General features: G+C 49.2%; 1 protein-coding gene across 4 annotated transcripts in view; it reads left to right on the top strand.

The window, feature by feature from the left end:
* Positions 1–22,331, top strand: part of SLC36A4 (solute carrier family 36 member 4) — a 588,683-nt gene that overhangs the window by 229,019 nt on the left and 337,333 nt on the right. For all 4 annotated transcript variants that reach the window (XR_010201554.1, XM_063951426.1, XM_063951427.1 and 1 more), the window contains exon 6: positions 18,970–19,054. Coding sequence is in view for 3 of the 4 variants with exons in the window: in XM_063951426.1 (XP_063807496.1) it covers positions 18,970–19,054 (85 nt within the window). In the remaining variant the exon portion in view is untranslated. The remainder of the gene's footprint in view (positions 1–18,969; positions 19,055–22,331) is intronic.

Here is a 22,331-nt window from a genome sequence, read left to right as displayed (position 1 = left end):
GCCGGGGGTACTATTCTCCGCTGTTTCTAGTCCCGAAACCGAATGGGTCCTCCCGGCCCATTCTCAACCTCAAGGCATTGAACAGGTTTGTGAAGGTTTCCAAGTTCCGGATGGAAACCCTTCGCTCTATAGTTCTGGCCTTGGAACCTGGGGACTTCATGGTCTCCCTGGATATACAGGATGCTTACCTGCATATTCCTATAGCAGTGTCTCATCAGCAATACCTGAGATTTGCGATTGGCAACTGCCATTACCAGTTTCGGGCGTTACCTTTTGGTTTAACAACGGCTCCGCGAGTCTTTACAAAAGTCATGGCGGTGATGACGGTGGTACTCCGCCGTCAAGGGGTCAGGATACTACCGTATTTGGACGACTTTTTATTCCTGGGAAATTCCCCAGAACTTCTCCTGCGTCATCTAGATGTGACTGTCCGGTTTCTGCAAGCCCACGGGTGGCTCATCAGCTGGAAGAAGTCATCCCTGATCCCTGCTCAGAGCATAGTGCATCTGGGAGCACTATTGGACACTCACAACCAGCGGTTGTTTCTGTCTCAGGAGAAAGTCCTGAAACTTCAGGACAGGATTCATTGCTTCCTATCTCGTCCGCAAGTGTCGATACATTCGGCAATGCAGGTGCTGGGCCTCATTGCATCAGCATTCGACATGGTGGAGTACGCTCAATTTCACTCTCGCCCTCTCCAGAGGCTGATTCTAGCCAAATGGGACGGCCTGCCTCACCGGATCCAGTCTCAAATGATCTCATTGACTCCGGAGGTCCGTCTGTCGCTGCTCTGGTGGTTTCGGACCAACAACTGTGCAGGGGCCGTCCGTTCTGGATATCCAACTGGGTCCTGTTGATGACAGATGCCAGTCTAAGAGGTTGGGGCACGGTGCTGGAGCAACACTCCCTTCAGGGGCGGTGGACCAAGGAGGAGTCCCTCCTCTCGATCAATATTCTGGAGTTGCGGGCGGTCTTCAATGCGTTGAACCTAGCCCAGCATTTAATTCAGAACCGTCCTGTTCAAGTACAGTCGGACAATGCCACCACAGTGGCTTACATAAATCATCAAGGCGGCACTCGAAGCCGCCTAGCAATGAAGGAAGTCTCACGGATTCTACAGTGGGCAGAACGCCATCTACCGGCCATATCGGCAATATTCATTCCGGGAGTCCTGAATTGGGAAGCGGACTTTCTCAGTTGTCAGGACGTACATGCCGGCGAGTGGGGCCTCCATCCAGAAGTGTTTCAACTCCTAGTAGAAAGGTGGGGCCTTCCAGACGTAGATCTGATGGCGTCTCGACACAATCACAAGGTTCATGTCTTCGGAGAAAGGACAAGGGATCCTCAAGCAGCATTCGTGGATGCGCTGGCTGTACCGTGGAGGTTTCGGCTGCCGTACGTGTTCCCTCCAGTGTCACTCCTGCCCAGGGTAATTCGGAAGTTCAAGCAAGAAAAAGGAATTCTGCTTCTCATAGCTCCAGCGTGGCCCAGACGGCACTGGTTCTCAGACCTGCAAGGCCTATCGTCAGAGCGTCCAATTCTACTTCCACAACGCCCAGACCTCCTCATTCATGGCCCTTGTGTCTACCAAGACCTAGCCCGGCTGTCTTTGACGGCGTGGCTCTTGAAGCTTCCGTCTTAAGGGCTAAAGGGTTTTCTGAGGCGGTCATTCAAACTATGTTGCGGGCCCGGAAACCAGCTTCGGCTCGGATTTACTATAGGGTCAGGCATTCTTACTTTGTTTGGTGCGCATACTAATGATTATGACGCTTCCAAGTTTAGTATAGCCAAGTTGTTGGCTTTTCTTCAGCAGGGCCTGGACTTGGGCCTGCGTCTGGCCTCCCTCAAGGTTCAAATATCTGCCTTGTCGGTGTGGTTTCAGAGAAAAATTGCGACCTTACCTGATATGCAAACCTTTACTCAGGGCGTGTTGCGTGTGGCTCCTTGGGACTTGTCGTGGTTTTGGAGGCGTTACAAGAGTCTCCGTTTGAACCTCTTGGTTCAGCTGACCTTAAGTGTCTTTCCCTTAAGGTGGTGTTTCTGCTTGCTATTGCCTCAGCTAGACGTGTGTCGGATTTGGGTGCTTTGTCTTGTAGTTCCCCATATCTGATTTTTCACCGTGACCGGGCGGTTCTTAGGACTCGTCCCGGGTATCTGCCTAAGGTGGTTTCTTCGTTCCACCTTAACCAGGAGATTGTAGTTACGGCAATTGTTTCTCCTGTCTGTCCCCCAAAGAGCGGTCTTTGGATGTGGTACGGGCTCTCCGTATCTATGTGAAGAGAACTGCTCCTATTAGGAAATCTGATTCTCTTTTTGTTGTGTTTGGGTTTCACAAACGTGGCTGGCCTGCTTACAAGCAAACTCTGGCCAGATGGATTAGAATGGTGATTGCACATGCTTATGTGAAGGCTGGTCTCTGCTCCTGATCACATTAAGGCCCATTCTACTCGGTCTGTTGGACCTTCTTGGGCGGCCCACTGTGGTGCGACCCTTGAACAATTGTGCAAGGCGGCTACGTGGTCCCCTGTGAACACGTTTATAAGGTTCTATGCCTTCGATACTGCCGCTTCCCAGGATGCTTTCTGTGGACGCCGGGTTCTTGTGCCCACTACAGTGCGTCCCCTCCCATAAGGAACTGCTTTAGGACATCCCCATTGTCCATTCCTTGTGGAGCCCAGTGTACACCGCAGCAGAAAACGAGTTTTATGGTAAGAACTTACCTTTGTTAAAACTCTTTCTGCGAGGTACACTGGGCTCCACAAGGCGCCCACCCTGACGCACTTAGCTTCTTTGGGTTGGTATGGCATTAGCCGCTGACACGTCTCCTGTCGTGAGAATGCGGTGTTGTGGCTACTAACCGTTGTCGTCTCTTTTCCTGCTACTGCATTGGACTGGTTAACTAAAAACTGAAATCCTGTGCAGGGAGGCGGGGTGATATAGGAGGCGGCGCTATGCATTCTGGGAACAGTCAAAGTTTTGAGCCTGTTGGTGCCTCGGATCAAGATCCTACTCTACACCACCTTGTCCATTCCTTGTGGAGCCCAGTGTACCTCGCAGAAAGAGTTTTAACAAAGGTAAGTTCTTACCATAAAACTCGTTTTTAATACCGGTAAATCCTTTTCTCCTAGTCCGTAGAGGATGCTGGGCGCCTGTCCCTGTGCGGACTGTGTTTGCAGTAGTATTCATAGTTATTGCTTCGGTTACACGGAGGTTGTGTATCGGTTATGTTCAACTTGTTGCTGTTTTTAGTTCATGCTGTTGACTAGTATTGCTTAAAAGCCATGTTGTACGGTGTGTGGTGGTGTGAGCTGGTATGTATCTCACCCTTGGTTAACAAAAATCCTTTTCCTCGAAATGTCCGTCTCCCTGGGCACAGTTCCTATAACTGAGGTCTGGAGGAGGGGCATAGAGGGAGGAGCCAGTTCACACCCATTCAAAGTCTTATAGTGTGCCCATGTCTCCTGCGGATCCCGTCTATATCCCATGGTCCTTTTGGAGTCTCCAGCATCCTCTACGGACTAGGAGAAAAGGATTTATCGGTATGTATTAAAATCCTATTATTCTGTGTATAGGGGAAACTGCACAGCACCTGTTCTCTGTGTTTGGACTGCTGCACAGGTACTCCTGATATTCCTTGTATAGAGGAAACTGCACAGCACCTGTTCTCTGTGTATGGACAGCCGCACAGTACTATGTATAGGGGAAACTGCACAGCACCTTTTCTCCTCTGTATATGGACAGCTGCACAGTTACTCCTGTTATTCTGTGTATAGGGGAAACTGCACAGCACCTTTTCTCCTCTGTATATGGACAGCTGCACAGTTACTCCTGTTACTCTGTGTATAGGGGAAACTGCACAGCACATGTTCTCCTCAGTTTATGGACAGCTGCACAGGTACTCCTGTTATTCTGTGTATAGAGGATACTGCACAGCACCTGTTCTCTGTGTATGGACAGCCGCACAGTACTATGTATAGGGGAAACTGCACAGCACCTTTTCTCCTCTGTATATGAACAGCTGCACAGTTACTCCTGTTACTCTGTGTATAGGGGAAACTGCACAGCACCTGTTCTCTGTGTATGGATAGCCGCACAGTACTATGTATAGGGGAAACTGCACAGCACCTTTTCTCCTCTGTGTATGGACAGCTGCACAGTTACTCCTGTTCTGTGTATAGGGGAAACTGCACAGCACCTTTTCTCCTCTGTATATGGACAGCTGCACAGTTACTCCTGTTACTCTGTGTATAGGGGAAACTGCACAGCACCTGTTCTCCTCTGTGTATGGACAGCTGCACAGGTACTTCTGTTGTTCTGTGTATAGGGGAAACTGCACAGCACCTCTTCTCTGTGTTTGGACTGCTGCACAGGTACTCCTGTTACTCTGTGTATAGGGGAAACTACACAGCACCTTTTCTCCTCTGTATATGGACAGCTGCACAGTTACTCCTGTTACTCTGTGTATAGGTGAAACTGCACAGCACCTGTTCTCTGTATGGACAGCTGCACAGTACTATGTATAGGGGAAACTGCACAGCACCTGTTCTCTGTGTTTGGACTGCTGCACAGGTACTCCTGTTACTCTGTGTATAGGGGAAACTGCACAGCACCTTTTCTCCTCTGTATATAGACAGCTGCACAGTTACTCCTGTTACTCTGTGTATAGGGGAAACTGCACAGCACCTGTTCTCTGTGTATGGACAGCCGCACAGTTACTCCTGTTACTCTGTGTATAGCACAATAACATTCATCTTGCTCTGGATTCCATGTCCCTTACTCCTGTTATTATGAGGAATCTGGTTGGGTATAGAATTTATGGTTCTGGTGTATCAGTGTATTGATAAACTCTACAGGTGGGTACATACTAGGTGATGTGCTCGAGTATTTCCAGCTCCCATGACGGCCTGCCCGATGGCGGGCATACACACTGTGGGATGTCACTAGCGATGTCGCACAGTGACATCATGCTGAAGAGTCCAAATTGAGCTGCATGCACGGCCGAGACCGAGTGTCATTACCGACCCGCGGGGCTGCGCATTGCTCGTCGGCGGCTGCATACAAACTGGGCGATATAGTAAACTACATTGCTCAGGAGGGGGGAAAAAAGCGATATAGTTTCCTATATCGCTAAGTGTGTAGGCACCTTAACATGGATATAGTGACTAAAAGCATTCAATAGCAATCAGTATCAACAGCTGTCACCTTGGCGTTTTCTCCCCTCAATAAATGATTGTTTTTGGAAGACACAGGGGCAGATTTATTTAGCCTGGAGAAGTGATAAAGTGGAAGGTGATAAAGCACCAGCCAATCAGCTCCTAACTTCCATGTTACAGGCTTGGTTTGAAAAATGACAGTTAGGAGCTGATTGGCTGGTGCGTTATCACCTTCCACTTTATCACTTCACCAGGCTTAATAAATCTGCCCCACAGTATCTACATAAGATTTCTGTATGGTCTATCTCATCTCCAGCATACATGATCATTAGCAGCCAGGACCCGCACCACCCACACAATGGCTCCCACTGCTAGTGAGATGGGACAGGCTGAGCCGGCTGATGGGAATGTTTGTCAGTATTGGAGCGGTCGGGGTGGGACAGAGGAGAGGAGGGGGGTGCACCTGGACACAGGTCCCTTTTACTAGTTTTAAATATTTCACCTTCATCAAATCTTAACAATTCTAGTGCAATATAATTAGGCCATGTGCTAATAATTGCACCTATACTGAAAGAGAAATGATTCAAAGCAACTCGATAAGTAACCCAGTTGTCTACCCAGGATGCACTGCTCACAGATGGACAATGATGTACACTTGATGGCATAAAATGAAATCTTTGTTTGTATACAAATGTGTCCTCTTACATCCTTGCTGCTGTCACGCAAAACAGCCTGTGAAGTCGTGCCATGCCGTGACATGACTCTGTAGCGCAGAGCGTCTTTTTTTGCATTTTATTCCGGGAAATTTCTACTTAGACGCAAAGTAATGTAATAGGACGCACAGACAGCTTCTGCTGATTAGAATGATATGCAGCATGCCTATATTCTGTGTGCAATTGCGGCTCTATATGCATCCGAAATGGCACGTTACAGTGTTTTCCATGAAAACACAGTAGCAGAGCATTTTTGCAGGGAAAAACGCAAAAAGACGGCGCTACAGCGTCACACGGCACACACACGTAATGTGTAACGTGACTTGTAGCGCACAGAGCAAAGATGTTAGAGGACACATCTGTACTAGCTATGTACTTTTGCAATGGTATCAGGCATTTAAAACCATTCCTGTTATTATTAAAGAGGGACTGGCACGCAGTCAGATGCAGAAGAACCATACGCTACTGAATAAACACAACTGAAAGTGATTGATCGTTTCTTCCACTGAGACTACAGATGTTGCACAGTGTAAGAAAAGAAAATAATAATAATAATTTCTCTGACGTCCTAGTGGATGCTGGGAACTCCGTAAGGACCATGGGGAATAGACGGGCTCCGCAGGAGACTGGGCACTCTTAAAAGAAAGATTAGGTACTATATCTGGTGTGCACTGGCTCCTCCCTCTATGCCCCTCCTCCAGACCTCAGTTAGAATCTGTGCCCGGCCAGAGCAGAGGCACCTAGTGGGCTCTCCTGAGCCTGCTAGAAAAGAAAGTATTTGTTAGGTTTTTTATTTTCAGTGAGCTTCTGCTGGCAACAGACTCACTGCTACGAGGGACTGAGGGGAGAGAAGCCAACATACCTGCTTGCAGCTAGCTTGTGCTTCTAAGGCTACTGGACACCATTAGCTCCAGAGGGATCGAACACAGGGCCCGACCTCGATCCTCCGTTCCCGGAGCCGCGCCGCCTTGCAGAGCCAGAAGACGGAAGATAAAGATGAAAAACGGTGGCTGAAGACTCCTGTCTTCATTAAGGTAGCGCACAGCACTGCAGCTGTGCGCCATTGCTCCCATAGCACACCACACACTCCGGTCACTGTTGGGTGCAGGGCGCTGGGGGGGGGCGCCCTGGGCAGCAATTAGTTTACCTTTTGGCACAAATAGCACATAATACAGTGTATAACACTGTATATGTGCAAAAACCCCCGCCATTAACATTATAAAAAGCGGGAGAAACCCGCCGATGAAGGGGCGGGGCTATCTTCCTCAGCACAGCCAGCGCCATTTTCTCTTCACAGCTCCGCTGGAAGGACGCTCCCCAGGCTCTCCCCTGCAGTATCCAGTACAACAAGGGTAAAAAAGAGAGGGGGGTACATAAATTTAGGCGCAATTTGTGTTAATAAGCAGCTATTGGGAAAAATCACTCAATATAGTGAAAATCCCTGTGTTATATAGCGCTGTGGTGTGTGCTGGCATACTCTCTCTCTGTCTCCCCAAAGGACTTTGTGGGGTCCTGTCCTCAGTCAGAGCATTCCCTGTGTGTGTGCGGTGTGTCAGTACGGCTGTGTCGACATGTTTGATGTGGAGGGCTACGTGGAGGCGGAGCAGGAGCCGATAAGTGTGATGTCACCCCCTACGGGGCCGACACCGGAGTGGATGGATATGTGGAAGGTATTAACCGACAGTGTCAACTCTTTACATAAAAGGTTTGATGACGTAACAGCCTTGGGACAGCCGGCATCTCAGCCCGCGCCTGCCCAGGCGTCTCAGAGGCCATCAGGGGCTCAAAAACGCCCGCTAGCTCAGATGGCAGACACAGATGTCGACACGGAGTCTGACTCCAGTGTAGACGAGGATGAGACAAATGTACAGTCCACAAGGGCCATCCGATGCATGATTACGGCAATGAAAAATGTGTTGCACATTTCTGACATTAACCCGGTTACCACTAAAAAGGGTATTATGTTTGGGGAGAAAAAGCAGCCAGTGACTTTTCCCCCATCTGATGAATTAAATGAATTGTGTGAAGAAGCGTGGTGTTCCCCTGATAAGAAACTAGTGATTTCTAAGAGGTTACTGATGGCGTACCCTTTCCCGCCAACGGATAGGTTACGCTGGGAGACATCCCCTAGGGTGGACAAGGCGCTCACACGATTATCTAAAAGGGTGGCACTGCCGTCTCAGGATACGGCCGCCCTAAAGGAGCCTGCAGATAGAAAGCAGGAGGCTATCCTGAAGTCTGTATATACACACTCAGGTACTATACTGAGACCTGCTATTGCTTCAGCATGGATGTGTAGTGCTGCAGCAGCATGGTCTGATACCCTGTCAGACAACATTGATACCCTCGACAGGGATACCATTTTGCTAACCATAGAGCATATAAAGGATGTCGTTTTGTATATGAGGGATGCACAGAGGGACATTTGCCGGCTGGCATCTAGAATTAATGCAATGTCCATTTCTGCCAGGAGAGTATTATGGACTCGGCAGTGGACAGGTGATGCTGATTCTAAAAGGCACATGGAGGTTTTGCCTTATAATGGTGAGGAATTGTTTGGGGACGGTCTCTCGGACCTCGTATCCACAGCAACAGCTGGGAAGTCGACTTTTTTACCTCAGGTTCCCTCACAGCCTAAGAAAGCACCGTATTATCAAGTACAGTCCTTTCGGCCTCAGAAAGGCAAGCGGGTCAGAGGCGCATCCTTTCTGCCCAGAGGCAGGGGTAGAGGAAAAAAGCTGCACCAGACAGCCAGTTCCCAGGAACAAAAATCCTCCCCTGCTTCCACTAAGTCCACCGCATGACGCTGGGGCTCCACAGGTGGAGCCAGGTGCGGTGGGGGCGCGTCTCCGGAACTTCAGCGACCAGTGGGTTCGCTCACAGGTGGATCTCTGGGTTCTACAAGTGGTATCTCAGGGATACATGCTGGAGATCGAGGCGACTCCCCCTCGCCGTTACCTCAAATCAGCCTTGCCAGCGGCTCCCAGGGAAAGGGAGGTAGTGCTGGCGGCTATTCACAAGCTGTACCTTCAGCAGGTGATAATCAAGGTTCCCCTCCTTCAACAGGGACGGGGTTACTATTCCACAATGTTTGTGGTACCAAAACCAGACGGTTCGGTGAGACCCATTCTAAATTTAAAATCCTTGAACACTTATGTAAGAAAGTTCAAGTTCAAAATGGAATCGATCAGGGCGGTTATTGCAAGCCTGGAAGAGGGGGATTTTATGGTGTCGCTGGACATCAAGGACGCTTATCTGCATGTCCCCATTTACCCACCTCACCAGGAGTACCTCAGGTTTGTGGTACAGGACTGTCATTACCAATTCCAGACGTTGCCGTTTGGTCTGTCCACGGCACCGAGGGTATTTACCAAGGTAATGGCCAAAATGATGATACTCCTTCGGAAGAAGGGAGTTATAATTATCCCGTACTTGGACGATCTCCTTATAAAGGCGAGGTCCAAGGAGCAGTTGTTAGTCAACGTAGCACTATCTCGGGAAGTGCTGTAACAGCACGGCTGGATTCTGAATATCCCAAAGTCGCAGCTGATTCCTGCAACGCGTCTGCTGTTCTTGGGCATGATTCTGGACACAGAACAGAAGAAGGTGTTTCTCCCGGTGGAGAAGGCCCACGAATTGTCATCTCTGGTCAGGGACCTCCTGAAACCAAAACAGGTGTCGGTGCATCACTGCACGCGAGTCCTGGGAAAGATGGTAGCTTCTTACGAAGCAATTCCCTTCGGCAGGTTCCATGCAATGATTTTTCAGTGGGATCTGTTAGACAAGTGGTCCGGATCGCATCTTCAGATGCATCGGCTGATCACCCTGTCCCCGAGGGCCAGGGTGTCTCTGCTGTGGTGGCTGCAGAGTGCTCATCTTCTCGAGGGCCGCAGATTCGGCATACAGGACTGGGTCCTGGTGACCACGGATGCAAGCCTCCGAGGTTGGGGGGCAGTCACTCAGGGAAGGAACTTCCAAGGACAGTGGTCAAGTCAGGAGACTTCCCTTCACATAAATATTCTGGAACTAAGGGCCATTTACAACGCCCTGAGTCAAGCAGAACCCCTGCTTCAAAACCAACCGGTGCTGATTCAGTCAGACAACATCACGGCGGTCGCCCATGTAAACCGACAGGGCGGCACAAGAAGCAGGATGGCGATGGCAGAAGCCACAAGGATTCTTCGATGGGCGGAGAATCACGTGCTAGCACTGTCAGCAGTGTTCATTCCGGGAGTGGACAACTGGGAAGCAGACTTCCTCAGCAGGCACGACCTCCACCCGGGAGAGTGGGGACTTCATCCAGAAGTCTTCACGCTGATTGTAAATCGTTGGGAACGGCCACAGGTAGACATGATGGCGTCCCGTCTCAACAAAAAGCTAAAAAAATATTGCGCCAGGTCAAGAGACCCTCAGGCGATAGCTGTGGACGCACTAGTGACACCGTGGGTGTACCAGTCGGTTTATGTGTTCCCTCCTCTTCCTCTCATACCCAAGGTACTGAGGATTGTAAGAAAGAGAGGAGTAAGAACTATACTCATCGTTCCGGATTGGCCAAGAAGAACTTGGTACCCAGAACTACAAGAAATTATCTCAGAGGACCCATGGCCTCTGCCTCTCAGACAGGACCTGTTACAGCAGGGGCCCTGTCTGTTCCAAGACTTACCGCGGCTGCGTTTGACGGCATGGCGGTTGAACGCCGGATCCTAACGGAAAAGGGCATTCCAGATGAAGTGATTCCTACGCTGATAAAGGCTAGGAAAGACGTGACAGCACAACATTATCACCATATATGGCGAAAATATGTTGCTTGGTGTGAGGCCAGGAAGGCCCCTACAGAGGATTTCCAGCTGGGTCGATTCCTGCACTTCCTACAGTCAGGAGTGACTTTGGGCCTAAAATTAGGATCCATAAAGGTCCAGATTTCGGCCCTATCTATTTTCTTTCAAAAAGAACTGGCTTCACTGCCTGAAGTTCAGACGTTTGTTAAGGGAGTGCTGCATATTCAGCCCCCTTTTGTGCCTCCAGTGGCACCTTGGGATCTTAACGTTGTGTTGGATTTCCTGAAATCCCACTGGTTTGAGCCACTTAAGACCGTGGAGCTAAAATATCTCACGTGGAAAGTGGTCATGCTATTGGCCTTAGCTTCGGCTAGGCGTGTGTCAGAATTGGCGGCTTTGTCGTGTAAAAGCCCTTATCTGATCTTCCATATGGACAGGGCAGAATTGAGGACTCGTCCCCAATTTCTCCCTAAGGTGGTATCAGCGTTTCTTTTGAACCAACCTATTGTGGTGCCTGCGGCTACTAGGGACTTGGAGGACTCCAAGTTACTAGATGTAGTCAGGGGTTTGAAAATCTATGTAGCCAGGACGGCTGGAGTCAGGAAAACTGACTCGCTGTTTATCCTGCATGCGCCCAACAAGCTGGGTGCTCCTGCTTCAAAGCAAACTATTGCGCGCTGGATCTGTAACACGATTCAGCAAGCTCATTCTGCGGCAGAATTGCCGCATCCTAAATCGGTAAAAGCCCATTCCACAAGGAAGGTGGGCTCTTCTTGGGCGGCTGCCGAGGGGTCTCGGCTTTACAGCTTTGCCGAGCTGCTACTTGGTCGGGTTCAAACACATTTGGTAAGTTCTACAAGTTTGATACCCTGGCTGAGGAGGACCTTGCTTTTGCTCATTCGGTGCTGCAGAGTCATCCGCACTCTCCCGCCCGTTTGGGAGCTTTGGTATAATCCCCATGGTCCTTACGGAGTCCCAGCATCCACTAGGACGTCAGAGAAAATAAGAATTTAATCACCGGTAATTCTATTTCTCGTAGTCCGTAGTGGATGCTGGGCGCCCGTCCCAAGTGCGGACTCTCTGCAATACTTGTATATAGTTATTGCTTAACTAAAGGGTTATTGTTATGAGCCATCTGTTACTGAGGCTCAGTTGTTGTTCATACTGTTAACTGGGTATGGTTATCACGAGTAGTACGGTGTGATTGGTGTGGCTGGTATGAGTCTTACCCTGGATTCCAAATCCTTTCCTTGTTGTGTCAGCTCTTCCGGGCACAGTTTTCCTAACTGAGGTCTGGAGGAGGGGCATAGAGGGAGGAGCCAGTGCACACCAGATATAGTACCTAATCTTTCTTTTAAGAGTGCCCAGTCTCCTGCGGAGCCCGTCTATTCCCCATGGTCCTTACGGAGTTCCCAGCATCCACTACGGACTACGAGAAATAGAATTACCGGTGAGTAAATTCTTATTATCCTCTACCAGCCACAGCATTAGGCAGCCTAAACTGGTTCTCGCCATAACAAGAAAAGCTCCAGCATAAATCCAGAACATAAATCCTCTTTCTCTATCGTCCTAGTGGATGCTGGGGTTCCTGAAAGGACCATGGGGAATAGCGGCTCCGCAGGAGACAGGGCACAAAAAGTAAAGCTTTAGGATCAGGTGGTGTGCACTGGCTCCTCCCCCTATGACCCTCCTCCAAGCCAGTTAGATTTTTGTGCCCGGCCGAGAAGGGTGCAATCTAGGTGGCTCTCCTAAAGAGCTGCTTAGGAAAGTTTAGCTTAGGTTTTTTATTTTACAGTGAGTCCTGCTGGCAACAGGATCACTGCAACGAGGGACTTAGGGGAGAAGAAGTGAACTCACCTGCGTGCAGGATGGATTGGCTTCTTGGCTACTGGACATCAGCTCCAGAGGGACGATCACAGGTACAGCCTGGATGGTCACCGGAGCCTTGCCGCCGGCCCCCTTGCAGATGCTGAAGTAAGAAGAGGTCCAGAATCGGCGGCAGAAGACTCCTCAGTCTTCTAAAGGTAGCGCACAGCACTGCAGCTGTGCGCCATTTTCCTCTCAGCACACTTCACACGGCAGTCACTGAGGGTGCAGGGCGCTGGGAGGGGGGCGCCCTGGGAGGCAAATGAATACCTATTTTGGCTAAAAATACCTCACATATAGCCTCCGGAGGCTATATGGAGATATTTAACCCCTGCCAGAATCCGTTAAGAGCGGGAGACGAGGCCGCCGAAAAAGGGGCGGGGCCTATCTCCTCAGCACACAGCGCCATTTTCCCTCACAGAAAGGCTGGAGGGAAGGCTCCCAGGCTCTCCCCTGCACTGCACTACAGAAACAGGGTTAAAACAGAGAGGGGGGGCACTAATTTGGCGATATGCTTATATATATATTAAGATGCTATAAGGGAAAACACTTATATAAGGTTGTCCCTATATAATTATAGCGTTTTTGGTGTGTGCTGGCAAACTCTCCCTCTGTCTCTCCAAAGGGCTAGTGGGTCCTGTCCTCTATCAGAGCATTCCCTGTGTGTGTGCTGTGTGTCGGTACGTGTGTGTCGACAGGTAGGAGGACGATGTTGGTGAGGAGGCGGAGCAATTGCCTGTAATGGTGATGTCACTCTCTAGGGAGTCGACACCGGAATGGATGGCTTATTTAGGAAATTACGTGATAATGTCAACACGCTGCAAGGTCGGTTGACGACATGAGACGGCCGACAAACAATTAGTACGGTCCAGACGTCTCAAAAACACCGTCAAGGGTTTTAAAACGCCCGTTTACTTTAGTCGGTCGACACAGACACAGACAGGGACACTGAATCCAGTGTCGACGGTGAATAAACAAACGTATTCCTTATTAGGGCCACACGTTAAAGGCAATGAAGGAGGTGTTACGTATTTCTGATACTACAAGTACCACAAAAGAGGGTATTATGTGGGATGTGAAAAAACTACCATAGTTTTTCCTGAATCAGATAAATTAAATAAAGTGTGTGATGATGCGTGGGTTCCCCCCGATAGAAAATTATGGGCGGTATACCCTTTCCCGCCAGAAGTTAGGGCGCGTTGGGAAACACCCCTTAAGGTGGATAAGGCGCTCACACGCTTATCAAAACAAGTGGCGGTACCGTCTATAGATAGGGCCGTCCTCAAGGACCAGCTGACAAGGCTGGAAAATATAATAAAAAGTATATACACACATACTGGTGTTATACTGCGGCCAGCGATCGCCTCAGCCTGGATGTGCAGAGCTAGGGTGGCTTGGTCGGATTCCCTGACTAAAAATATTGATACCCTTGACAGGGACAGTATTTTATTGACTATAGAGCATTTCTATATATGCGAGATGCACAGAGGGATATTTGCACTCTGGCATCATGAATAAACGCGATGTCCATAACTGCCAGAAGATGTTATGGACACGACAGTGGTCAGGTGATGCAGATTCCAAACGGCACAGTATGGCCGTATACAGGAAGAGGACTTGTTTGGGGTCGGTCCATCGGACCTGGTGGTCACGGCAACTGCTGGAAAATCCACCGTTTTTTACCCTAAGTCACATCTCTGCAGAAAAAGACACCGTCTTTTCAGCCTCAGTCCTCTCGTCCCTATAAGATCATATCTGCCCAGGGATAGAGGAAAGGGAAGAAGACTGCAGCAGGCAGCCCATTCCCAGGAACAGAAGCGTTCCACCGCGTCTGACAAGTTCTCAGCATGGCGCTGAGACCGTACAGGACCCCTGGATCCTACAAGTAGTATCCCGGGGGTACAGATGGGAATGTCGAGACGTTTCCCCTTCGCAGGCTCCTGAAGTCTGCTTTACCAAGTCTCCCTCCGACAAGGAGGTAGTATGGGAAAAAATTCACAAGCTGTATTCCCAGCAGGTGATAATTAAATTACCCCTCCTACTACAGAAAAGGGGTATTATTCCACACTATATTGTGGTACTGAAGCCAGAAGGCTAGGTGAGACTTATTCTAAAAAAAAAAAAAAAAAAAAAATTTTTTTTGAACACTTACAAAGGTTCAAATTAAGATGAAGTCACTCAGAGCAGTGATAACGAACCAGGAATAAGGGGACTATATAGTGTCCCGGGACATCAGGGATGCTTACCTCTATGTCCCAAATTTGCCCTTCTCACTAAGGGTACCTCAGGTTCGTGGTGCAGAACTGTCACTATCAGTTTCAGACGCTGCCGTTTGGATTGTCCACGGCACCCTGGGGTCTTTACCAAGGTAATGGCCGAATTGATGATTCTTCTTCGAAGAAAAGGCGTCTTAATTATCCCTTACTTGGACGATCTCCTGATAGGGGCATAGTCCAGGGAACAGTTGGAGGTCGGAGTAGCACTATCTCGGATACTGCTACAATCAGCACGGGTGGATTCTAAATATTCCAAAATCGCAGCTGATCCCGACGACACGTCTGCTGTGCCTAGGGATGATTCTGGACACAGTCCAGAAAAAGGTGTTTCTCCCGGAAGAGAAAGCCAGGGAGTTATCCGAGCAAGTCAGGAACCTCCTAAAAACAGTGCATCATTGCACAAGGGTCCTGGTAAAAATGGTGGCTTCCTACGAAGCAATTCCATTCGGCAGATTTCACGTAAGAACTTTTCAGTGGGATCTGCTGGACAAATGGTCCGGATCGCATCTTCAGATGCATCAGCGGATAACCCAATATCCAAGGACAAGGGTGTCTCTCCTGTGGTGGTTATAGAGTGCTCATCTTCTAGAGGGCAGCAGATTCGGCATTCAGGATTGGATGCTGGTAACCACGGAGCCCAGCCTGAGAGGCTGGGGAGCAGTCACACAAGGAAAAAATTTCCAGGGAGTGTGATCAAGTATGGAGACTTTTCTCCACATAAATATACTGGAGCTAAGGGTAAATTTATAATGCTCTAAGCTTAGCAAGACCTCTGCTTCAAGGTCAGCCGGTATTGATCCAGTGGGAAAAACATCACGGCAGTCGCCCACGTAAACAGACAGGGCGACACAAGAAGCAGGAGGGCAATGGCAGAAACTGCAAGGACTTTTCGCTGGGCGGAAAATCATGTGATAACACTGTCAGCAGTTTTTCATCCCGGGAATGGAAACTGGGAAGCAGACTTCCTCAGCACGACCTCCACCCGGGAGAGTGGAAACTTCATTGAGAAGTTTTTTCCACATGATTGTAAACCGTTGGGAAATACCAAAGGTGGACATGATGGCGTCCCGTCTGAACAAAAAACGGGACAGGTATTGCGCCAGGTCAAGAGACCCTCAGGCAATAGATGTGGACGTTCTGGTAACACCGTGGGTGTACCAGTCGGTGTATGTGTTCCCTCCTCTGCTTCTCATACCTAAGGTGCTGAGAATTATAAGACGTAGAGGAGTAAGAACTATACTCATGGCTCCGGATTGGCCAAGAAGGACTTGGTACCCGGAACTTCAAGAGATGCTTACAGAGGTCTTATGGCCTCTGCCGCTAAGAAGGGACTTGCTTCAGCAAGTACCATGTCTGTTCCAAGACTTACCGCAGCTGCGTTTGTCGGCATGGCGATGGAAAGCCGGATCCTAAGGGAAAAAAGGCATTCCGGAAGAGGTCATTCCTACCCTGGTCAAAGCCAGAAAGGAGGTGACCGCACAACATTATCACCACGTGTGGCGAAAATATGTTGCGTGGTGTGAGGCCAGGAAGGCCCCACAAAGAAATTTCAACTCGGTCGTTTCCTGCATTTCCTGCAAACAGGAGTGTCTATGGGCCTCAAATTGGGGTCCATTAAGGTTCAAATTCGGCCCTGTAAATTTTCTTCCAGAAAGAATTGGCTTCAGTTCCTGAAGTCCAGAAGTTTGTCAAGGGAGTATTGCATATACAAACCCCTTTTTTGTGCCTCCAGTGGCACTGTGGGATCTCAACGTAGTTCTGGGATTCCTCAAATCACATTGGTTTAAAACCAGTCAAATATGTGGATTTGAAGCATCTCACATAAAAAGTGACCATGCTCTTGGCCCTGGCCTGGACCAGGCGAGTGTCAAATTGGTGGTTTTTTCTCAAAAAAGCCCATATCTGTTTGTCCATTCGGACAGGGCAGAGCTGCGGACTCGTCCCCAGTTCTCTCCCTAAGGTGGTGTCAGTGTTTCACCTGAACCAGCTTATTGTGGTGCCTTGCACCTACTAGGGACTTGGAGGACTCCAAGTTGCTAGGTGTTGTCAGGGCCCTGAAAATATGTTCCAGGACAGCTGGAGTCAGAAAATCTGACTCGCTGTTTATACTGTATGCACCCAACAAGTTGGGTGCGCCTGCTTCTAAGCAGGCGATTGCTCGTTGGATTTGTAACACAATTCAACTTGCACATTCTGAGGCAGGCCTGCCACAGTCTAAATCGGTTAAGGCCCATTCCACAAGGAAGGTGGGCTCATCTTGGGCGGCTGCCCGAGAGGTCTCGGCATTACAACTCTGCCGAGCAGCTACGTGGTCAGGGGAGAACACGTTTGTAAAATTCTACAAATTTGATATCCTGGCAAAAGAGGACCTGGAGTTCTCTCATTCGGTGCTGCAGAGTCATCCGCACTCTCCCGCCCGTTTGGGAGCTTTGGTATAATCCCCATGGTCCTTTCAGGAACCCCAGCATCCACTAGGACGATAGAGAAAATAAGAATTTACTTACCGATAATTCTATTTCTCGGAGTCCGTAGTGGATGCTGGGCGCCCATCCCAAGTGCGGATTATCTGCAATACTTGTACATAGTTACAAAAATCGGGTTATTATTGTTGTGAGCCATCTTTTCAGAGGCTCCGCTGTTATCATACTGTTAACTGGGTTTAGATCACAAGTTGTACGGTGTGATTGGTGTGGCTGGTATGAGTCTTACCCGGGATTCAAAATTCCTCCCTTATTGTGTACGCTCGTCCGGGCACAGTACCTAACTGGCTTGGAGGAGGGTCATAGGGGGAGGAGCCAGTGCACACCACCTGATCCTAAAGCTTTACTTTTTGTGCCCTGTCTCCTGCGGAGCCGCTATTCCCCATGGTCCTTTCAGGAACCCCAGCATCCACTACGGACTCCGAGAAATAGAATTATCGGTAAGTAAATTCTTATTATTTACTATTTCACCTCTTTATTAAATGTAACATAAATAACATTCTGTTTTCATCTGGGGTGGGGAGGTTTAAGGTTATCCTCCTGCAAACCCCCCTCCCCATTCCCCTTAACTGTCAGCCAGTCACAAGAGGCCAGCAGGGAGAAGTCCATTGTGATTGGCTGGCAGTAATATTTTTTTTGGTTTGTGGTTATATTTTTATTTTGTGACTTATTTATTTGTTCACTACACATGTATGTTGATCACATGAATATTCCAGTTTCATGGGTTTTATTTTTTTTGTGGTTGTCTTATGAACTAATAGCAAATTACTTCCATCAGTATGAGAAAAAATAGAGATGAATTGGTCTATGGGTGTTATTCGGAGTTGTTGGCAAACGAACAAAGATAGCAGTTGGGCAAAACCATGTGCACTGCAGGGGGGGGCAGATGTAACGTGCAGAGAGAGTTAGATTTGGGTGGGTTATTTTGTTTCTGTGCAGGGTAAATACTGGCTGCTTTATTTTTACACATCCATTTAGATTTCAGTTTGAACACACCACACCCACACCCCACCCAAATCCAATAGGCCCTACACACTGGGCGATAATAGTCAAATAAATGAACGATCTCGTTCATTAATGAACGAGATACCGTTCATATCTTTCAGTGTGGAGGCAGCAGCGATGAACGATGCGCGGCCCCACGCTCGTTCATCGCTGGTGCCCTGTCTGTGCATGCAGGCCAATATGGACGATCTTGTCCATATTTGCCTGCACTTCTGTGGAGCCGGGTGACGGGGCGAGTGAAGAAACTTCACTCCCCCCGTCACTGCCCCCCAGCCGCTGGGTCGCCCGTCGACCGTATCCGCTGTCGGGCAGCTCGACGGAAGATCCGTTAAATGTGTAGGGCCTATAACTCTCTCTGCACATGTTATATCTGCCGCACCTGAAGTGCACATGGTTTTTCCCAATTACTAACTTTTTTGTGTTGCTAACAACTTAGAATAACCCCCTATGTTCCTTATGATTAAACATCAGTATTTAACATTAGGAAAATCGAAATTATTTACAATTGCTATTAGACAAATTGGCTGCATCACTGCATAAACACCATCTGAATTGTAACCTCTATAGCCGAGCTATTAAACTATCCATCAGGGAGGACCCGGCCAGGATCCCAGCGGGCCATGTACTATGTTTGGTCACCACTAGTGAAGTTCAGTTTCTATTCATTTTGTTGTAACCCGGTGTTTCTGTTCCCGCAGGAATCTTATAGATTTTTCGCTGGTGGCCACACAGCTGGGGTTCTGCAGCGTCTATTTTGTTTTCCTAGCAGAAAATATGAAGCAGGTGAGTTACAAAGCTGAGGTTCTAATTATTTTTTTTATTGTTCATTAATTGCTTAATGTCAAAATATTTATTGTTCAAAGTAATCATCCAATTAGGGGTATATTCAATAACTGTCGGAAGCTGCCGTCTTGTTGGGAAGACGGCTGCTTACGACAGTTTTAGGTCGGAAGGGGTTCCGACATATTCATTACGGCCCCATTTATTCCGACAAGTCGGGAAACCGGACTTGTCGGAATTTACGCTGATCAGCGGCTCAGCGTGCATTGTCGGAAGCAGGGCCAAACCTGACAGGTTTTAGCCCCGCTTCCGACAATCTCAATCCGACTTTAAAAAAAGTCGGATTGAGATAAGTGAGCTGAGACCAGGAGACAGGGGGAGCAGCAGGGAGAGCAGGGACCCAGCGGCAGCGTCCACCCGGCTTCAGCAAGCGATGTCCCACTTGCTGGAGCCGGGTGGACGCTGATGTGAGCCTCCGCTGCTGCAGCCGCTGCTCCCCCGTCTCCTCCTCTCCTCCCCCGTCCGCTCCGTCTCCTCCGCTGCTCTGCCCTTCCCCCGGCGCCAGAGACATCGCCTCACCTCCAGCGCCGCTGACCACTTCTCCCTCAGCTCCGGCGCCGCTGACCGCTCCCCCCTCACCCCCGCTGACCACTCCCCCCTCACCCCCGACGCCGCTGACAGCTCCCTCTGCCGCTACTGTCAGCGCACCCGCAGCACTGACAGCAGCAGCAGGTCAGGAAACGGGGAACGGCCAAATCCGACAGTCTGATTTGGCCGCTCTTTTGAATAGGGGTTGTCGAGTCCATTCCGACAACTGCATGTCGGAATGGACCAGACTCTTATTGAATATACCCCTAAGAGGTATATTCAATTGAAGTCGAAAACTGCCGTCTGTCGAAAAGATGGCAGTTTTCGACTTTTTAAGGTCGAATCCTGATTCGACCTACTCAATATTTTGCTAAATTTTTCGACAAGTCGATAAATTCGACTTGTCGAAAAGCACATGGATCGCCGGAATAGCTGCCGATCCACGTGTTGATGTCGAAAACGGGGCCAAATCCGACAGGTTTTGGCCCCCTTTTCAACCATCTCAGTCTGACATCAAAATGATGTCGGAATGAGATGGACTCGGAGGAGGCGAGGGGGGGGGGGGGGGGGGAGCCGCAGGGAGACGGGGGGACAGCCGGCGGGCATACAGGGAGATCAGCGCTACAGTAGCGCTGCAGCTGGATGTCACTCACCCAACCGACCTCACGGCAGCTTCCACCCGGCTCCAGCAGCATGCCGGGTGGAAGCTGCCGTGAGGTCGGGCGGGTGAGTGACATCCTGCTGCAGCGCTACTCCGTAGCGCTGATCTCCCTGTATGCCCGCCGGCTGTTCCCCCGCGGCTCGCCCCCCCTCTCCTCCTCTGAGTCCCATCTAAAATTCGACTTGAAAAAGTCGAATTTTAGATGGGATTGAATAGGGGTTGTCGGATCCATTCCGACAAATACACGTCGGAATGGATCCGACTTTAATTAAATATACCCCTAAGTCTGTGTACAGAAAACAAGTATATAAACTGGAATGGATCATTAAAACAAATTGCAGATTCAATAGAATTTTATGGTTTATATGCCTTGTCTACAGCATACCTTTTCATTAGTGGAGCATGTTTGTTCAGTCTGTCAAGTTATGCCTCTGATCTATATTTGGTGCTGCAATTCAGCTTGCAGAAGAATCACTGACAGGGCAGAATTGGTATGCCTAACGTTGGAACCTGCAATTATGATTTGGAAGTGTCACATCATTTACTCCCTGACTATGTAGCTATTTTTGCCCATGTGTCCCTTTTTTTATCTTATTAATCGCTGTAATGTTCAAACTTGAAGTACAGTATAAATCTGACTATGGGCGTTGAGAGGGAGATAATGTAATTGCTAAAATGTTTGTATTTATCATATTTACGGTCTTTTATTTCTCTAACGTCCTAGTGGATGCTGGGGACTCCGTAAGGACCATGGGGAATAGACGGGCTCCGCAGGAGACTGGGCACTCTAAAGAAAGATTTAGTACTACTGGTGTGCACTGGCTCCTCCCTCTATGCCCCTCCTCCAGACCTCAGTTAGAATCTGTGCCCGGCCAGAGCTGGGTGCTTTTAGTGGGCTCTCCTGAGCTTGCTAATAAGAAAGTATTTTAGTTAGGTTTTTTATTTTCAGAGAGCTTCTGCTGGCAACAGACTCTCTGCTACGAGGGACTGAGGGGAGAGAAGCAAACCTACGAACTGCGGCTAGGTTGCGCTTCTTAGGCTACTGGACACCATTAGCTCCAGAGGGTTCGAACACAGGATCTTAACCTTGGTCGTCCGTTCCCGGAGCCGCGCCGCCGTCTCCCTCGCAGAGCCAGAAGACAGAAGCCGGCAGAAGCAAGAAGACATCGAAATCGGCGGCAGAAGACTCCTGTCTTCACATGAGGTAACGCACAGCACTGCAGCTGTGCGCCATTGCTCCCACACTAACCCACACACTCCGGTCACTGTAGGGTGCAGGGCGCAGGTGGGGGCGCCCTGGGCAGCAATTAAGTACCTCCTGGCAAAAGCAGCATATATACAGTTGGACACTGTTATATGCATGAGCCCCCGCCATTAATTTTACACAAAATCGCGGGAGAAGCCCGCCGCTGAGGGGGCGGGGCCTTCTTCCTCAGCACTCACCAGCGCCATTTTCTCTCCACAGCTCCGCTGAGAGGAAGCTCCCCAGGCTCTCCCCTGCACGATAGAGAGGGTGTAAAAGAGAGGGGTGGCACATAAATTTGGCGTAAAAACAATATATACAGCAGCTACTGGGTTAACACTAAGTTACTGTGTGATTCCTGGGTCATATAGCGCTGGGGTGTGTGCTGGCATACTCTCTCTCTGTCTCTCCAAAGGGCCTTGTGGGGGAACTGTCTTCAAATAGAGCATCCCCTGTGTGTGTGGTGTGTCGGTACGTGTGTGTCGACATGTCTGAGGTAAAAGGCTCCCCTAAGGAGGAGATAGAGCAAAATATGTGTGTGAGAGGGTGTCTCCGTCGACAACGCCAACACCTGTTTGGATATGTGTAAGTGCCGAGGTGAATTTATTGCACAAAAGATTAGAGAACAGACAGGAAATCTACCCATGTCTGTCCCTGTGTCACAGAGACCTTCAGAGTCTCACAATGCTCACTATCCAAAATAATAAACACTGATATCGACACGGGGTTTGACTCCAGTGTCGACTACGATAATGCAAAGTTACAGCCAAGATGGCTGAAAGGTATTC

Source organism: Pseudophryne corroboree, chromosome 2 (assembly GCF_028390025.1).
Source record: "Pseudophryne corroboree isolate aPseCor3 chromosome 2, aPseCor3.hap2, whole genome shotgun sequence".
Classification (NCBI taxonomy): Eukaryota; Metazoa; Chordata; class Amphibia; order Anura; family Myobatrachidae; genus Pseudophryne; species Pseudophryne corroboree.
Note: the sequence above shows the minus strand (reverse complement) of the source record. Positions and strands in the feature narration are given on the sequence as shown.